The 19,943-nt window shown below is 45.6% G+C and overlaps 1 protein-coding gene across 2 annotated transcripts; it reads right to left on the bottom strand.

Moving 5' to 3' along the window:
- Positions 1-1,174: 1,174 nt before the first annotated feature.
- On the bottom strand, positions 1,175-19,726 carry LY9 (lymphocyte antigen 9). Of its 2 annotated transcripts, XM_060197657.1 has the most exons (10): positions 19,606-19,726; positions 15,201-15,527; positions 11,659-11,928; positions 10,379-10,669; positions 8,060-8,326; positions 5,218-5,322; positions 4,352-4,405; positions 2,488-2,792; positions 2,091-2,162; positions 1,175-1,365 (listed from the first exon to the last, which is right to left on the bottom strand). In XM_060197657.1, exons 1-10 carry the CDS (start codon positions 19,700-19,702, stop codon positions 1,297-1,299), a joined length of 1,857 nt encoding a protein of 618 aa, XP_060053640.1. In that variant the 5' UTR covers positions 19,703-19,726; the 3' UTR covers positions 1,175-1,296. The 2 variants fall into 2 exon arrangements, with proteins under 2 accessions (XP_060053640.1, XP_060053641.1); XM_060197658.1 differs by lacking the exon at positions 8,060-8,326.
- Positions 19,727-19,943: the final 217 nt, after the last annotated feature.

Below are 19,943 nucleotides of genomic sequence, written 5' to 3' on the forward strand. Positions count from 1 at the left end.
AACACCTACAGACCTGCTTCACCTCATGTGAAGCAACTTCCCTGCAGGTGGGGAGCCGGGGACTCAAACCGGGATCCTTATGCCCATCCTTGCGCTTTGCGCCACCTGTGCTTAACCTGCTGCGCTACCACCCAACTCCCATAGGTATCTCCTTTTTTTAAAAAAATTATTTTTCCTTTATTGGGGGATTAATGTTTTACATTCAACAGGAAATAAAATGGTTTGTACATGCACAACATTTCTCAATTTTCCACATAACAATACAACCCTCACTAGGTCCTCGGTCATAGGTGTCTCCTTCTCTCCATCTCTGTCCCTAAAAATATGGAATGAGACATTTAAGCTGGAGACAGCACAGCCAGGTCACACATGAGTGAGACCCTGGGTTCATTCCTTGCGACTATATTAAGAATAAAAAGAAGGGGCCAGGTGGTGGCACACCTAGGAAAGCACACACATTACCATGAGCAAGGACCTGGGTTTGAGTCCCCACTCCCCACCTGCAGGAGATTGCTTTACAAGCGGCAAAACAAATACTTAGGTATCTCTCTGTATCTCTGTCTCTATCTATCTATCTCTTCCTCTTCTCTTTCTTCCTCTCCTATCAAATAAAGAAAATTAAAAAATAAACAGCAAAGAAAAAGAAAACTATTCAAAGAGTAAAAACATCTAGCAGTACAAAGAAGTGCTGCATTTCTATGTGAGAGTCCTGTTCCCTCTCCAGAGGCAGCCCTGATTGGGTGTCTGTGTCCATCCCTGTTCTACAGTAGCACATGAACAGATACCTTGTTCATTCTACAAGCAGTGCACATAGCTTCAGCCCTGGCTTTGTTCCCTCTGCTCCACCAGCATCCAGAATACATCCTGGGTAGTGCAGCACACCAGTCTTTCCCTTTTTTACAAATCACAGGCTCACTGCTGCAAGGCTAATGTATTCAGGCAGAGCCTGGGCAGCTTGTTTCGAAGAGGTGATCATGGGCAGGGCCTCATACAGACCTCTGTGTCTCTCCATGTAGGCTGTCAAGAAGCCTGTGTGAAGGCTGCTCCAGCTAGGTGCCTTTGGCATTTAACAAGCAAGGTCAAGATTTGGGGGTGAATCAGACATGTGGGTGTGAATATCCAGGAGGCCAGATGTAGCAAGAACATCATCAGGAAGTCCAGAGTCTTTGAGAAGTAATCTGTGTCTGGCCTGTCTGTGGGGTGGGGCAGTCATGGGGTGGGGGAACAGGGAGGGCCCCATCCAGGGAGATCTGAGATTCAATGGCAACCTCCCATGTACCAGTCCAGCTTTTCATTTCAGGTGAGGTTTTCATAGTTAGAGATGTCAGGAGACTTAGCACCATGCTGTCGCACTGGTGGCCCCACCTGTGAGTCAGAAGACGGAGAATGTGATTAATAATACTACAGTAAAACCAACATGTTTCTTAGTAGCACATTTTATAAAATAGCTTGGCTGTCTGTTGTTTGGTCATTAGACTAGAAATCAGGCTTTTTCCCAGAAAGTTTTATTTTGAGGGTTGGGCGGGGGGAGTGGGAGAGGGCTGTCATTCTATCTTATTGCAATTAAGGTTAGAGATATCTATAAAAAGACACATAGTCCATATAGAATTTGGGTTTTCAGTCTCTTATTCTGGCCACTGTTAAGATTAATCAGTGAAGGAGCTGGGCCATAGCACATGTGGTTGAATGCACACATTACCATGCACAAGGACCCAGGTTCAAATCCCCAGTCCCCACCTACAGGGGGGAAGCTCCTGAGTGGTGAAGCAAGCCTGCAAGTCTCTCCCTCTCCCTCCTCTTCCATCTTCCCTCGCGTCTTAATTTCTTTCTTTCATATCAAATTAAATAAATTGTTCAAAAAAAATTAGTCAGTGCATCACTAGGTCAGTGAGGCATACTTAGCCCTGGCTACCCATATGCAAATCAGAAATATCTGGTTAAGTGCCTGTGTTGACTGTGGAAGGAGATGGGTACATGGTGGGAAGAACTTGAGCTCTGTGGTCCATAGGAACCTCCAAATTTCAGCTAAATGGTTTGGACCATCTTGCCTTTTGTCGTGGACCTGGGGAAGCAGAGATTATCGTTCTCACCTCCTGTAGTCCCTGCACAGAGCTGTAGATGGTGGCTGAGTTCTCATTCTCCTGAGAAAGTGGGGTCTTACCCTAAAACAGACCAAGAACAGCCTCTTCTTAACCACCAAGCAAGAGAGTAGAAGAGGGACACCCTCATAAGGTTCTAGTCTCCCATGGAAGCTTTGAGCTGCCTCACTGCTGTGGGGATACACCCCTGACTTCACCCCTTATTAATGGCCCAGGAGTGGAGCTAAGAGATGAGTTCCCTTGTTCCAAAGGAACCTGGGTTTGGTAAATGTGGTGGGAGTTATGATTTTTGGTCCACTGGCCCAGTTTCTAGCACCTCCAGTTTAGAAGGAAGATGACCATGGAAGTGGGAGAGGAAGAGGCAGGGGTGCTGACCCAAAATGCTTACCTGTGAGTTGAAGAACACCTGAGTGTACACTGTGTCCCCCTTGACCTCAAACAGAGGTGTCATGCTGCCTGGAGTGGTGAGTTTGGACTCCTGTTTAGGTTTCCCCTGAGTGACCTGGCCATGGGCCTGGTCTCTCCCTGGCCCAGCCATGTGCATCACTTTCCTCTCCTCATCCTCTTCGGTGGTCAAGTTGCTGTCGCTGGAGCTGCAGTCTGAGGGAGGCTGCTTCCCAGCAGTCCTGGGGGTCATGCCCAGCATATCATACCCTCGGGAGAGCCTGCAGCGTGAGAAGCCCATGGTGGAATCTGGAACAATGGGGTGTAGGGCTGAACTGGGTAGGTTGGAGAGGTTTTCCCACCTCTCTCATCTTGGTGAGGTTGTCTTTCCTCCTTCTTCCCCTCACAAAATCCTCCTTCTGTTGACTTAATAAGCATTTATGGGTCAGCCATGTACTGGATGATAAGGTCAGAGATGATAGGTCTCACTGGATAAACCATCCTGACCAGCACAGGCGTTGGGGACACAAGGTAACGGGGACCCAGTGGTGACAAATGACTGTTGGGTTGAGAGAAGAGCATGGTATTTAGTGTAAGTTAGCTCTGAAAACTAAATTAAAATATGCTTGAGGGGACAGGTGGTGGTGCACCTGGCTGAGGATACATGTTACCATGCACAAGGATGTGGGTTCAAGCCTCCGTTCCCACCTGCAGGGAAGAAGCCTCCCAAGTGGTGAAGCAGATCTGCAGGTGGCTCACTTTTCTTTTTCTTTCTGTGTTTTCTCTCTTTTCAATCTCTCTCTGTCCTATTTAAAAAAAAAAAAAAAGGAAAAAATGGCCACCAGGAGTGGTGGATTCATTGTGCAAGACCCAAACCAGAGATAACCCCAGTGGCAATAAAATAATAATAATAAAAATAATAATAGAAAGGAAAATAAAAATGAAAGAAAAGAACAGAAAATAGAAATGTGAGTGGATCAGGTGCCTGTTTGCCACAAGTGGGATTCAAGTTCCAGACCAGGCACCATATGGGAGTTGCAATGGTAATGGAGGACACTTGAATGATACAATGTCTCTCTCTTTCTCTCTCTCTCTCCCTCAGACTTATAATAAAAAAAAGGTCTGGAGTGGTGAAATTGTAATGTCCCAGTTCAAAAAAAGAGAGGAATGGGGTAAGGAGAAGGTGAGTGAGAGGAAGAGGGAGAGGGAGAGAGAAAGGGAGGGAGAGAGGTGTAAAGTGGGGAAAAGCAGAATAAAGTAAAGGACTCAAAAAGGTGGTAGGTATTGGTGTTGTAACAAAGGACAGGACATGAATGATGACAGGGTGGCTGGTGTAGGTGGGACGAAGTGACCAAGACAGGGAACAACCTGGGATGGAGGTGGGGATGGCACTGCCTCAGATGGGCACAGGTTCTAGTGTTCTAATTATTAAGGAGTTCTCATGCTGGTCCGCATCAGACTTGCTCTGGTCTTGGCACCTTCAGTCTCACCAAGGCCACAGTCAGGGCTGAGAGTCCTGGAGACCCAGGAGAGTAGGCGCTTACTCCTGGCATGGGGATGACTGGCTTTTGACAACTCTTCCTGATGTGGTTTTTATCTCCCAGACCACCTTCCTTAGCACACTGTCCCTCAGATCCTAAGGGTCTGTGCTGGACCTTGTTATAATTGCAGGTTCCAGTCTATGTCCTGGATGGCTTTTGATAAGCCTCTGGTGAGGCCTACATAGCAGCTGGCTGAACACACACTAACGTGCTACCAAGCTGTGGAACTTCATCTGGGGAGCCCATATACCCTGAGTGTCTGGTCCAGTGACCCAGAGCTGTTGTCCTTGGTAACAATGTCAGGTATGATAGCTGGGGTGATATTACCTTGAGTGACATCTGGAGACTTTTCTTGACTAAAATTGGTGGTTGGAGCAGAACCTGAGGAGCAAATTAGAAAAGGTCTGTCAGCACGGTCACAAGAAGAGAAGCATCTGGTTCCAGAGTCTAAGAAGAGGAGAGATTTCCACTGACAGTGTGAGTTGGGGCTCCAGGAGGGGCTGGTGAAGTCAGATTTGGTTCAGGCTCACAGGAGAGGATGACAGCCTAGTGTCACCTTAAGAAGGGTTAAAAAGAATAGTCTGGAGTTTCCTCCATCTGGACTCTAGCTCCCAATAGTGGTCATCCATCACAGTAATGGCTGCTACAGAGATTGTCCCAGGGGACCATGCATGCTAAACTCCACTGCCTAAGACACTACATTCTCTCTGCAACTCCAAGATTCTGGAGGAGCTGCCAATAATAGTCTCTCATCTCCTGGAGCACTGTGATTGGATCTAGCAGTGGTTGCATGACCCCAAGCTAAACCAATCTGATATTTCTGAGGGTCTTCCAGCTGGAACTGAATGGAAACACTTTTACCTTTACTGAATAAAGACTCCCCTGCCTTTTAGCTCTTGCCTCAGAAAAGAGTGAAAGCAGTACAAGAGGACAGAGAAGGGATTAGGTGAGAGCCAGACTAATCACAGGAGTCCTCATTCAGCAAACTTTTCCACCCAGAACTCTACTCTTTATTGCCTGAGTTGGGTTTCAGCCACTGGTGGTCTCAACTTATACCCTCCCCTCATCACTAGAAAAGAGGTGAGGACTCAGGAGAGCAGGGGTGGGAAGGAGTGAGGAGAGAATAGGGAGCCCCTACAAATATTCTGGAATGTGACCCAGGCATTAGCAGATGCTGTTAAATTTAGACTCACCACATCTTTTCTTCTTCCAAATGTACCAGACAGCAATGCCAGCAAAGCAGAGGGTGAAAAACACCGAGACTCCAATGACGATATTCCTCTCCTTCTTTGGTGCTGCTGCAAAGGGAGATGGGTACTATGAACACACACAGTAAAGGAAACTGGAGCCAGAAGCCCACAGACAAGAATGACCTCCCAGCTGCCTCCCACACTACTGCAGAGAACTGGCTTTAAGGATCACTCATTCCATGATTACTTATGAGCAGGCATTGTGTCACAGCTTTAATTGGCTGTGCTGGCCCTAAGCAAACCTCATCCATCACCTGCACAGGGACTTCTACGTTCCAGAGAGAGAGAGAGAGAATCCAATGCCTGCTGTAAAGAATTTCAAAACCAGAGGCCAGGTGGCGGTGCCTCTGGTTAATGCACACACTACAGTGCACAGGACCCAGGTTCAAGCCCCTGATCCCACGTGCAGGGTAAACTTCACCAGTGGTGAAGCAGAGCTGCAGGTGTCTCTCTCTTTCCCTCTCTATCTCCCCCTCCCTTCTCAATTTCTCTGTCTTTATCTAATAGTCAATTAATTAAAATAATTTCAAATCCATCTGACCTCACACTACCATGTCCTGGGGACACTTTCCTACTTATCTCCTTCCATTCAGACACAGAAGTAAGGATCCAGTCCTGATCTTTATGTGTGACTGTGATCAGGTTATTCCTCCTTTCTGAATTTGACTTTTTTCCCACAGTGGGGAATCTTAAGAGCAGCAGCAGTGTAGGTCTGCTAGAAGGGGGTCTGTGGCCAGAGGCTCACAGACTTAGCAGAGTCCTGGCTTCTAGACAGAACCTCTGGACTACCTTTGTTACCTACCTGCTCACACAGCCCCTATTCAAAGCCCCAGATCCAATTCTCCTCATGTTTCCTTTCTATTAATTCTTCTCCAAAACTTCCAATATGGCTGTTCCAGACAGTAGCCCCAACCCCTTGAAATATGCCCATAACTGAGGAGCTATATTTGTTTCTCTTAAATTTTAATAATGGAGCTCTGGGGAGACAGGATAATGGTTATGAAAAGACATTCATGCCTGAGGCTCAAAGGTCCCAGTTTCTATCCCAAGCACTACCATAAGCCAGAGTTATGCTTATGATCAGAGCTATGCTCTGATTTCTTTCTCTGTATCTCTCTCATTAAAATAATAAAATATTTTTTAAAGTTAGTGATAGGAACTTAAAAAGCCCATCTCAATACTTACTGGAAGATGGGTTTTGTGTTCTGAGATATTTAGATAAGCAAATCTATTTTTATCTGCAAATATTATGAAATCTGAGCACAGAGTAAGTATACCCTCAGAATATGCAGCATCTGAATGGAAAGGTGCTTTTTCTGTACAGAATATATATTCCAAAGGTTTAGTACAAACTAGAAAGTAAACTAGTGGTGGATAATTTTTCTTAGTGATGGAATGTGTCAAAATGAAGATGTTTGGGATACATCGGGTTAAAACACACACACATATATATGAAATTTGCCACCAGAGTTATCACTGGGGCTCACTGTCTGCATTGGGATGCATTGGATCGACCTTCTCGTGGTGCATCCCGTGAGTACCCATTCATTGGGGAAACTGACGATCCTTCCTAGCCGACTGAATCCACATGGATCCCAGTCACTTTCAAAGCCAGCAACAAGCAGCTCCTGACAGCTTTCAACCTGACCTGTTGACTGGCTACGGAAGAAGGGCAAACGCTAGAAGAAGAAACTGTCTGCATGACTTCCTATTGTCACGTTCCCTTTTTAATAGAGGATAAGAGACAGAGAGAAATAAAGATGGAGAGAAGAGGAGAGACACCTACAGCACTGCTCTACCACTTGTAAATCTTCTCATTTGCAGGTGGGGGTAGGAACTTCATCTCCAGCCTACATGAATAGCTATGTATCAATATATGCTTTACAGGGTGAGCCACCACTCAACCCCCAAGTTGTTATATGAAGAAGGTTAGTATGACCTATTTCCTAGTGCTTTTCCTAATGGGACTATTAGAATATTTAAATTACATATCTGGCAATTCAGGAGATGGCTTTTCTGGTACAGTATATGCCTTACCATGCACCAGGCCCTGGTTCCTAATCCAAGTCCCACATGTACCAAGGTAACTCCAGGAAGAGCAGAATAGTGCTACAGTATCTCTCCCTCCCTCTTCTCTCTATCTCTATATAAAAAAACAAGAAGTTGAGCCCAGGAGGTTTCTCAGAGACTGCATGCTGGTGGATACCTGGGTTCAATCCCTGAAACTTCATTAAAATAATAATAACATCGTAAATATCCTGGTTCGAGCCCCCGGCTCCCCATCTGCAGGGGAGTCACTTCACAGGCGGTGAAGCAGGTCTGCAGGTGTCTTTCTTTCACCTTCTCTGTCTTCCCCTCCTCTCTCTATTTCTCTCTGTCCTATCTAACAATGACAACAACAATAATAACTACAACAACAATAAAAATACAACAAGGGCAACAAAAGGCAAAATAAATAATTAAAATTAAAAAATAAATAATAATAAGTGAATGGACAAAGGTAGATAACATAATGGCTGTGTAAAGAGATTCTCATGCCTGAGGCTCCAAAGACCCAGGCTCAGTCCCCTGCACCACTCACCCATACGCCAGAGCTGAGCAGTGCTCTGGTAAAAACAAACAAACAAACAAACAAACAGTACATGTAGTTGCATGCACTCTGTAGGGGTATGTTGCTCACAGGATCTGTTCACCCACCCAACCAGCACTGTGTAAAGAGTCACTCAGAGTGTGGACTCCGGGGCCCCAGGTTCCAGGGTCTGGCTGAGCAGTGAGGGACAACCACCTGGACAGATGTCCCCAGGAACAAACTTCTGGGAGCTGTTGCTGACAGGATTGCTGGCCGTGCAAGTGATAGTGGGGTGGGTGTCACCACTTCTCCAGCAAACAGTGAGGCGCGAGCCCCCTTGGGACACCATGGCGCCTTTCTGCAGAGGGCTCCATGTGTATGTCACGTTCGAGTCCTCCACTGAGCAGGTCAGGCTGACCCTACAAACACCGCCCTCCAAGGGCCCAGGGCTATTCCAGGTGATGCTGGGCTTCTGCAGCCTCCCTGTACAAGGAGAAAGACCTGGGCAGTCACCATGACTTCTTGCACCAGAGAAGGAGAGGGATCTTGACCTGCCCCTCCCCAGCTATGAACTGAACCTCTGGGTCTTTGGGCCTTTAATGATGCTCAAATGTGAAACTAAGGGACATTGAAATTAACTCAAGGCAGTGAGACAAAGAGAGGGGGCTAAAATTGTATTCAATAAGCCTGGAAAACAAGCTATGTAGCTAAAGATAACAACTTTTCTGAAGGCTCTCATGAAGGTTCACACTTCAGGAGCCAGTGTTCCTTTTGTTAGTTACAGGGGACGAGGTATGTAGAGAGGTGAATGTGGTCACACTGAGTCCGTGCTCAGAAAATGGCTGAGTTCAAAAGTTTAAAAGGAATAATAATGTGACACCTTTGCTTTACTGTTTTTACACAATATTTTTGCCAGTCTTTTTATATCTGAGTCCCACCATGCAAGATATGGACCAAATGATCCACTATGTATTTTTCACAAATATAAATTGTGTTTATTTTATTTCACACTGAACATGGTCTTTTCTTCTCTTCCTCCTTTTTCCTTCTTTTCATTTCTTTTCTTTTTTATTATCTTTATTTATTGGATAGAGACAGCCAGAAATCAAGAGAGAAGGGGGGTGGATAGAGAGAAAGAGAGACAGAGAGACACCTGCAGCACTGATTCACCACTTGTGAAGCTTTCCCCCAGCAGGTGCGGACAGGGGACTTGAACCTGGGTCCTTGCGCATTGTAACATGTATGCTGAACTATGTGTGCCACCCCTTTTTTCTTTTCATCCTGTGTAATGTATGGGTAACTTAACACTTCCAGTGCTTGAAGGAAGTAGTACCATATGGTACAAAAAGCAAGATAAACATTTTTTTCTTTTAAAGTCATTTTAGACATGCAAAGGGGTCTGCTAAACATTAATACACATTTGAAAAAGGAGAATGGGTGGTGGTGCACATGATTCAGTGCACATGTTAGAGTGTGTAAGGGCTCGGGTTCAAGCCCCCATCCCCATCTGCAGAAGGGAAGCTTCATGACAGTGAAGCAGTGCTACAGTTCCCTGTCTATCTCCTCTTTCCTTCTCTATTTCTCTCTGACCATATCAAATAAATAAATAAATAAATAAATAAATAGCAGGAGGAAGAAAAGAGTCATGTTTGAGAAAACAAAAAAGAAAAGAACAAAACAAAATGAGTCTCTGGGCACCTGAAAGGGTTCCTGCTTTGTTGAGTGTGTAAGCCAGACTCAAGCCCTAGCACACTCTCTAGGAATACTGTGACATTTGAGGGAATGTTGGCATTGTGCTGTCTCTCCTTCTCTGTTTTCTTTCTCTATTTGGAAAAAAAAAGTTGACTCAGAGTGGGGAAGCCCTAGCAGTGAAAGAATATATAAAAATTTAAAGCACAAGGGGTCAAGTAGTGAGGGGAATATGTTATAATCCTGAGCTCCTGCGGTGAAGATCCCAAGTCAAGAGGTTTGGGTGTTGGCGTATCCGGTTAAGTGCACATACAAAGTATGAAGCATAAGGACCCAGGTAAGGATCCAGGTTTGAGCCTCTGGCTCCCCACCTGAAGGGGTGTGTGCAGATGTCTCTCTGTCTCTCCCCCTCTCTATCTTTCTGTCCTCTCTCAGTTTCTCTGTGTCCTATCCAATAAAAATGAAAATTAGCCACCAGGAGCAGTGGGTTTGTAGTGCCAGCACAAAGCCCCAGCAATAACCCTGGAGGAAAAAAAAAATCTCAAGTCCAATGAGTTTGCTATGGGATGAGAAGTCTGCACTTGGAGCAGGTGAGGCTGATACCCTGTCGAGCTCTGTGATAGCACCACGGAGAGAACAAGGACCTCTCCTCTCCAGAGCTGAGACACATGAGCTGACCTCATAAGAAGCCTCCAGGGGACTGGACCATGAGCCTGAGCTGCTGAGTGTAACTTGTCCTTCTGTTAATTGAGTGTGGACTGGGGCCTTTTGGAGGGAGTGGGAGGCAAAAGGAGAAGGACCTCTTAGGGAGACACCCAGGGACAGGTGCTGGGCTTAGTGACTCACGGTAGACATGCAGGGTGATGCGTTCTGAGTGGATGACTTTGGACGCCTTTGAGCACAAGAAGGCTTGGTAGGTGCCAGCATCCTTCATCGTCACGGAGTCAATCTTCAGGGAGAAGTCCTGGCTAGACTTGAGCGGGCTGGCGGTCACTGGTGCCGGCACTTTATTGATGATGGATGTATTAAACACCCAGATCACACCTTTTATGCCCTGGTGGGCCGGGAGTGCCAGCGGCAAGGTCACTGACTCCCCTAGGAGTCCTGCCACCGGTCTTCCTTCAGAGGTGTCTGGATCTGCAATGGGACATAGGGCATTGCAACTTTAGTCTCTGGGTGGCTGAACTTGAAGGTGACTGGAGCCCTCCAAGCCCCCGCTCCCAGGAATTTAAAATTTTTAGCCCTGGATATGTTTAAGGTATAAGTATGTGTTTATAAAATGGTGGTATATGATTGAGATGCACTTGTTAAAAAAAAAAAAAGGCCTCAACAGAGGACAGAAAAACTGAAGGTACAATAAAAGGTTAAGAATGTGTGGAAAAGACTGGGTATGTAGCAAGGTCAGAGATGGTGCAGGTGGTGAGCACAGAAAAAGCAGGCTGACCCTCTCTGGGTGAGCAAGTAATAACAAGCAGAAACTATGAAGGCCAAACTGAACTTTCTTGAGTGGACTGCAGATAAGTAAAGATAAAAGACAAAGACATGTTTTATAGAATGTACCTTAGTATGTCTACAGTTAATTGCCATATGTGATTTTGTATTTCTTGCCTGCTTGCTTCTTTCTAATAACTGCTGGCTACATCAGCTTCTGTAACCCTGCTAGCTTTTGCATTTGCAGAAGAGATATATAAACCAAAGTTCATCAAAATTCAGGGCCCAGAGATTCTCAGAGCTGGTCTGACTCCTGGCCCATGTGTTAAGAAATCCTTTCTTCCTTCACCTACCTCAGCTTCAGTCATCTGGATTATTACTAGAGTTCCTTCACAGAGACACTCTTGCTGCTTTCTCATGACCACTCACTGTGCATTAGGTATGCCCCTGGTTCAGTCTCTCCTATCCTCCTGATCTTCTGAGGAGACCCCACCCCAGCAAAACACAGTGTAAGTCTCTTCATCCTCCTTCTCTTCCCCTTCCTCTGCTACAGTGTCACAGTGCCCTGAGAGTGCCAGACACCTTCCCCACCTGTGTCCTGCCAGAACCCTGGGGTTTAGATTTCAAAGTGGCTCAGTCTTCAAAATTCGAAAATGCCATTGATTTCTGGAGGGTCAAAGAGGAGTTCACACTACCTGAACAGACGTGCTGGATGAAAATGGAGCTGGAGTTGACCTGGCTGACAAGGTTCCTGGCCTTGCAGGTATAGTGCTGATCTGGGTCACAGGGTGTCCAGGAGAGGGTGACAGTGGAGTTTCCGTAGGATTCAGAGACATTGCTGACTCTCGGGATCCAGCTATATGAGACATCTGTCCCCTCCACAGAACACAGGAGGGTGACGGTGCAGGAGGCGTCCTTAGAAATAGCCACGGACTTCACGGTGACCTGGGGCTTCTGCAGCCTCTCTGCAGGGACAGAGACCATGGGGGCATTTCAGGTTTCTTCCCCAACAGGAAAGGATGAAGAAGGGGGAGCTGGGAACTGAAGGGAGAGGCCAGCAACGATGGTCCCAGGAGACAATTCTCTCATAACGCTCACTGCAAACAAGACTGACTACTCTTCCCTGCACTTCATCTCTGCAGATGTTGTCACTGTGACTCCACAAGACAGCAGGTGCATTATGTCATTTCTCCCACCTACTCCATGCCTGTGGCTGAGCACCCAGCACTTGCCTGGGTCCTAAAACAAGGTACCCACTAGCAGGAGTAAATGAATGAATGGGCAGGCCCCAAATACTGAGCCTCTGGGATTTGAGTCTCCTTTGCATTTGGGCCTGTATTTAGGATCCATTGTGTTTCCACCCTTTTCATGGTCTTCTCTTTCCTTTATGTTTCACATCCCCTGTGAACCATGGTTAGTGTGTGCACATGCTTTCCTGAAGTATAGGTGATACACATGAAAGACAGGTTGAAAAGATACAGAAAGGTACACACACACACACACACACACACACACACACACACACACACACATTTTCTTGGTCCCTTTTACCTATTTCTTCTCAAGAGTAACAGTTCTTGGTGGCAATCACTGTTATGAGTTTCTTGCTGACCTTTCCAGAGAGATTCTAGATATAGACATATACAAGATATCACACTATACATACTGTCCTGAACCTTCACACATCTAAGGGACAGGGTGGTGCTGCACCTGGTTGAGTGTACACGTTAGCCTGAGCAAGGACACAGATTCAAGACCCAATCCCCACCTGCAAGGGGAAGTTTCATGAGTGAGGAAGCAAGGCTATAGGTATCTCTCTTTCTCCCTGTCTACCTCCCACTTCCATCTCAGTTTCTCTCTGTCTCTATCCAACAAACAAATAAACAAAATATAATATATTTTAAACTTTTATTAGTGATTTAATATTGATTTATAAATTTATAAGATAAGGGGCCAGGTGGTGGTGCACCTGGTTAAGTGCTCACATTACAGTGAACAAGAAAGCAGGTTCCAGCTCCTGGTCCTAACCTTTAGGGGGAAAGCTTCACAAGTGGTGAAACAGTTTCTGTAGGTGTCTCTCTGTGTCTTTTTCTGTCTATCTCCCCTTCTCCTTTCAATTCTCTTTGTCAGGTGCTGGATGGTAGTGCACCTCGTTGAGCACACAAGTTACAATGTAAAATGATCCAGGTTTGAGCCCCCAGTCCCCACCTGCAGGAGAAAAGCTTTGCAAGTGGTGAAGCCATGCTGCAGGTGTCTGTCTCACTTCCTTTCTATCTCCCCTTCTAATGAGGAAACTAATGAGGACTAATGAGGAAACTCCAAAGAAGATCTATGCCCTGGTGGCCTAGTGGCGGGGCTGTGAGAGTCTCTTTGTATAACCACTGGATTATCTCTCCCCCACCCTGCTGTATCTCCTGTTTTATCTCTTATTCCTGAGGCACCAAAGTTCCCAAACACAGCTCCCAGCACCATAGTAAGTCAAAGCTGAGCAATGTTCAGGTAAGAAAAAAATAAAGTAAAATAAATAACTTGAAAATTAACATATGACAGGACACATTGAGTTAGTTCATTTTACACTTTTTAGTGGCTTAGACTTCCATTTTCTTAATATGTAAAGAGTACCCTACAAATTAGCTAAAAATGAAATCATCTGCTAGAAAGATGTGTGACAAGAGGGGCACAGGGAAAGACAGCTTTAGCACTATTTCAGCTCTCGTGAAGATTTGTGCCCCCTGCAGGTGAGGACCATGTGTTTCAATGCATGTCCTTGTGCACAGAGTTACGTGTGCACTCTACCAGGTGTGACACCACCTGGACCCAATAAAATATTTTTAATATTGAGTGATTGATTAATTGATTGATTTATAAGATAAGGAAAAAGAGAGGCACCGGGCAGTGATGCACCTGGTTAAGAGCATATCATACTAGACACAAGGACCCGGGTTTGAGCCGCTGCTCATCACCTGAAGTGGGTACACTTCATGAGCGGTGAAGCAGGTCTGCAGGTGTCTCTCTCCCTCTCTGCCTCCCCCTCCCCAATCTCTCTCTATGTCTTATCAAATAAAATAGAAAAAAAAGGGGAGAACCAGAACATCACTTTGGTACATTAGGATGCCAGGGGGTGAATTCAGGACGTCATGTTTAAGAGCTGAAAGTTTTATCCATTGTACCACATCCTGATCCGAATTATTTTTAAACTTATTTGATTTGATTGATTTATTGCATAGAGACAGAGATATTCAGATGTAAGGAAGAGATAGAGAATCAAAGAGACAACGAGCCAGGAGGTGGTGCATCTGGGAAAGCATGCACATTACAGTGCACAAGGATCTGCGTTCAAACCCTTGGCCCACATCTGCAGCAGGGAAACTTTTTTTTTTTGTCTCCAGGTTATTGCTGGGGCTCGGTGACAGCAATACAAATCCACTGCTCCTGGAGGCCATTTTTTTTCCATTCTTTTTATAGGATAATACAAGGGGAAGATGGAGAGGGGGAGAGAAAGACACCTGCAGTCCTGTGAAGCAACCCTACCGTAGGTGGGGAGCCAGAAGCTCTAACTGGGATCCTTGTGATTAGTACTATGTGCGCTTAGCCCCGTGCACTACTGCCCTGCACCAGCAGAGAAACTTCACAAATGATGAAGCAGTGTTGCAGGTCTCAATCTCTCTCTCTCTCTCCCTCTCTCTTTCTTATTTCCCTTTTCCCTTATAAGTTCTCTCTGCCTCTATCCAAAATACATAATACATACATAATACATACATGGACTGGGTTATGGAGCACCTGGTTGAGTGCACATGTTACAATGCACAAGGACCCAGGTTTGAGCCCCCAACCCCCACCTGCAGGGAGGAAGATCTGTGAGTGGTGAAGCAGTGCTTGAAGTATCTCTCTGCCTTTCTCCCTCACCATCCCTCCCTACCATCTCAATTTCTGACTGTATCCAATAAATAAAGGTAATAAAAATTTAAAAACGACTTTTAAAAAGTTATTTAAAAATACATACATACATACATAAAATATTTTTTAAAAGAGTGAGAGATAGACACTTGCAGTACTGTTTCATCATTTGCAAAGCCTCCCTACTACTTCAAGTGGGGATTAGGGACTTGAACAGGGGTCCTTGAGCATTGTAACCTGTGTGCTCAGCCAGATGCACCACCACCCACCCCTCACCCAAATTATTAAATATTAAAAAGAAAATTAGACCTAGAAATCTGCAAAGCTCTATGGCACTCACCATAGATGAGCAGGGTAAATTCCTCCTCCGCTGTGATCTCAGATGTCTTCCGGTTTATCTGGGCTTTGTAGGTTCCTACGTCCTTCTGGGTAAGTTTGTAGATGGACAAGGAGTAGTTCTGATTATTGACACTTAGTCGGTCCTGATTGAGTTTGTCCATGAAGATAGCATTTCCTGTGGATGGTACTAAAACAAGAGCCTTTTGGGGGCCATTCCAGGTGACATGCTCAATCTCCGAGAACGTTGAAATATTCAGGGGTAGAGTCACGGAACCTCCTACCATCCCCTTCACCAGAGTTGGGTTTGAGTTGACTCCTGAGACTGGCCCTGCAGGGACAGAAGAGAGAGTAGGAGGGGCTGCTGCATTCTGCTAGTCAGTATTCACTCATTTATTCACTCACTCAATAAATAGATGGGATGGTCAAGGAGGTAGCTTAGTGGTAGAACTAAAAACTTGCATTTGTAGGGTCCCAAGTATGATTCTCAGTACTGCATATGCCATAATGGTGTTTTGATTCCCTCTCTCTCTTACTCGTTAAACAGATTAAGTAAATAAATAAATAATCTCTTAAAAATAAACATATCAGATAAGACACTATCTCACTCCAGTGTTGTTAAAATTCGGAGGCTCCTGCTGGCCGGGCTAGCTTCACGGGCGGGTAACAGAGACGACCAGAGACATACGGCTGGGCAGGGAAGCTGTATTTCTTTATTCAGGAACAACGATTCATAAACTAAACCAAACTAATCACCAAACAGAACTCTGCTGCCTCTTTCCCCCGCGACGGCGCCAAGCACACTCTAACTCTGCAACTCTCCAACTCTGGAACTCTGGAACTCTGGAACTCTGGAACCCTCTCGGGGTTCCTTGGGGCGGGGCCAAGCGGGCCCACGAAACTAGCAGGACTGATCCAATTTTCTTGGCGGGGGAGAGCTAGAACAACCCAATGTAAAGCATACAACACTCCAGTAAGAACGTCCTACATCAAAAAACAAAACAAAACAAAACAAAAAACCCAAGTGCAGGTGAGGGGGGAAGGGAATACTTTACAGCGTTGGTGGGAATGTACATTGGTCCAACCTCTGTATGAATAATGGACATGAGGGGGCTGGGCGGTAAGCACACAGGATTAAGCTCACATAGTACAAAGCACAAGGACCCACACAAGGACCCTGGTTTGAGGCCCTGGCTCCCCACCTGCAGGGGGGTCGCTTCACAAGTGGTGAAGCAGGTCTGCAGGTGTTTATCTTTCTTTCTCCCTCTCTATCTTCCCCTCCTTTCTCAATTTCTCTCTGTCCTATCCAATCAATCAATCAATCAATCAATAAAAGACTTGACATACAGTCAAGTAATTCCTCTCCTAGGCATCAATCTAAAGAACACAAAAACAAGTGTCTGAAATAGATATAAGTAAGGTAATGTTCATGATAGTATTATATATATATATATATTTGCCTCCAGGGTTATTGCTGGGACTTGGTGCCTGTACTACAAAGCCACTGCACCTGGTAGCCATTTTTTCCCATTTTCTTTGATAGGAAAGAATTTGAAATAAGAAAGTATTTGAGAGAAGAAAGGGGAGATAGAGAGTGAGAGAGGAAGATAAGACACCTACAGACCTGCTTCACCACTTGTAAAGTGTCCTCCCTGCAGGTGGGGAGCCAAGGGCTCAAACTTGTATCCTTGAGTGGGTCCTTGCACTTAGTACTATGTGTGCTTAACCAGGTGCACCACAGCTCACACCTAATATTATATAATTGTTATATTTGTAATAGCCAGTTTGGAAACATCCCAAGTGTCTAACAACAAATGAGTGGCTAAGGAAATTGTAGCATATATACACAACAGAATATGGCATAGCTGTAAGAAACGATGAAATCTCTTTTGCTACAACATAGATGGAACTGAAGGGAATCAGACTGAATGAATTAAACCAGAAGAGAAGATTGAATACTGGATAATCTCACTCAGAGGAGGGAGACCAAGCAAGGGATTATTCAGGGTAAAACCTCAAAGGACTGTGGTCTACACACCAGATCAGGGGACTCAGATGGGGAAGCAGAGGGTGCTAGAGGAAGTTGGAGATCTTAGCGAAAGAGGATGAAAGTTTGGTGGAGAATAAGGTGTACGGACACCTATTTTGGAGAAATGTGTAAATGTAACCCCATGATAACAACCCAGTAAATCAATAAGCCCTCACAAATAATAAATAAATAAGTGTACTGGAAACTGATATCAGGTGCTGAAAAATAAAATCAGATTCACATCCTCTCTTTTCTGTGTGTCTTAATCTAGAAAAGTCATTCCTTCAGATTCATTCATTAATTCACTCACTCACCAATCCCCTTTCCCAAAGGTGGTTACAGTAATCATAATAAACCTTTCTAAGTTTCTGTTCCAACAGGGAAATCAGCCTTGTAACTTCTCTGAGAAATTCCTGGAAAGGGCTCAGGCAGTGGTGCACCTGGTTGAGTGTACATGTTATAGTGCGAAAAGACCTAGGTTCAAGCCCCCAGTCCCCACCTCCAGGGGGGGAGCTTTGCAAGTGGTTAAGCAGGGCTGCTGGTGTCTCTCTGTCTCTCTCCCTCTCTTTCTCTACCCCTACCCTCTCAATTTCTGGCTGTCTTTATCCAATAAATAAAGATAATAAATAATAATAATAATTCCTGGAAGCCCAGAAGGTGCTGGGTGCTTCTGCCCTTGTTTTGACCTCTGCTCTGCTTACATTAAACATCAACAAAGCTCCTTCTTCACTGTCATTGGGGAACAGTGTAGCCCCCACAAGCCCTGGGACAGGAGAGCAGGTCTCAGGCTCTCTGGTTGAACCACTAAGCACTACAGTGCTTAACAGATCATCAGAGGTGAGGGATCTGAAGACTGTGATTGTTGGGATGGTGAAATAGCTCACTTGGATGATATGCTACTTTGCCATGTGTGCAACTCAGGTTCAAGGCCTTCTCCTATAGCTTTGGTTCTGTGGTCTCTCTCTCCCTCTTCTCTCTCTCTCTTCTCTCTCTATCTCTCTCTTCTCCCTCTCTTCTCTCTCTCTTTATCTCTCTTCTCTCTCTCCTCTTTCTCTCTTCTATCTATCTATCTATCTATCTATCTATCTATCTATCTATCTATCTTTCTCTATCTGTCTCTGTCCCTAAGAGTAAAAGATTATAATTGCTACAATTGACTTGCCCATCTTTTTAAAAAACTGTTTTTATTTTCTTTATTTATTGGATAAAGACAACCAGAAATCAAGAGGGAAGGGGGTTATAGAGACGGAGAGAGACAGAGAGATACCTGCAGCCCTGCTTCACCACTTGAAAAGCTTTCCCCCTGCAGGTGGGAACCAGGGGCTCGAACCCGGGTCCTTGCACATTGTAACACATGCGCTTAACTAGGTGTGCCACCTCCCGGCCCCAGACTTGCCCATCTTTTAAAAGCTGCCAAGTAACATACTGAATAGTTATTATTAAAGGAACAATCATGGGGGCCGAAGAGATAGGGTACAGGCTTTGTCACGTAAGTAACCCGGGTTTGAGACCTGACACCACATGGAAGTGCTATTGCACCCGCTTCAGAGCTGGGACCTCTCTCTTTCTCTCTCTCTTTCTGTGTCTGTGTGTGTTCAGCAAGCAAAAATGAAATGGAAAGGGAAGCACCCTAGATCTAGACCCCCTGTTCACACTTTCATCTCTCTAATACCTTCCTCAGAGCTCCCTTCACTGCCTGCCCCACCCCAGTCCATCTGCACCTTGGACCCTGATGCAGTGGGGAAAGGAAACCGAGTCTCAGAGGGATGGCAGCTACTTGGCCAGGGGGCCAAGAGCCTTCCTGGGTGAGGGAACAGCTTTGCCCAGAGGACAGAGGGACCTAGGTCACACTATAGAGGGTGGATCCCAGAAACTAGTAGATCTGGATCCCGGATGGTAGAGATGCTGATGAGGAAAGGACACAGGGACAGAGGCCTCTGAGTCCAGGGCCACTGGAAGGTGTCCAGGTCCCCAGTGAAGTCTATGCAGTTTGAAAGCAAAGATGGAATTAGAAAGAAGGTCACGTGGGTCTGGACTCCTTGAGACATTGCCACTAAGGACACTGTCATGTAGGAATTTTGCTGTGCCTGGGGTCCATGTTACACAGGAAAAAAAAAATTACCTTTGCATTTTTCTGCAGAAAGATATGAATTGGTGGGGATCAGTGATTTGGTGGGGTCCAGTGATTTGGGACCACAGGGATGAACACACACACACACACAACACACACACACACACACACACACACACACATACCTCTGGAAACTTGGAACCTAATAATGGTCACCACAGACTATAGGAGAGGGGTTTCCCAGTTTTACCAACAGGAAGTGTGACCAGCGTTAGATAGAGGAAGGCTACATACAGCATGGGGACTTACCCAGAACCAGGAAGAGGACAGCAATCCACAGATAAGGAGAGAAGAATGCCACCTGCCCCTCAGGTGGCTTATCTGCAGATCTCCCTGGGCTCACCATGGCGGCCCAGCTCAGACTAGGCCCGAGGAAGGAAGTACCACAGCTTCCCTTCTGCACAGGATGCTTATGTGCGCATGAGTGAAGCGTGTGACTGTGCAAGTGTGTGTCTGAGTGGCTGTGTGTACCAGAGTGTATACGTGTGCACACCCAGGTACATATGTGTTTTTGTCCTCAGTAAGCTTTATTCCTGTGGGGGAAACAGATAACAAACAGGCACAGCCACCAATAAATACCTAAGTAC

Source organism: Erinaceus europaeus, chromosome 9 (genome assembly GCF_950295315.1).
Source record: "Erinaceus europaeus chromosome 9, mEriEur2.1, whole genome shotgun sequence".
Taxonomy (NCBI): Eukaryota; Metazoa; Chordata; class Mammalia; order Eulipotyphla; family Erinaceidae; genus Erinaceus; species Erinaceus europaeus.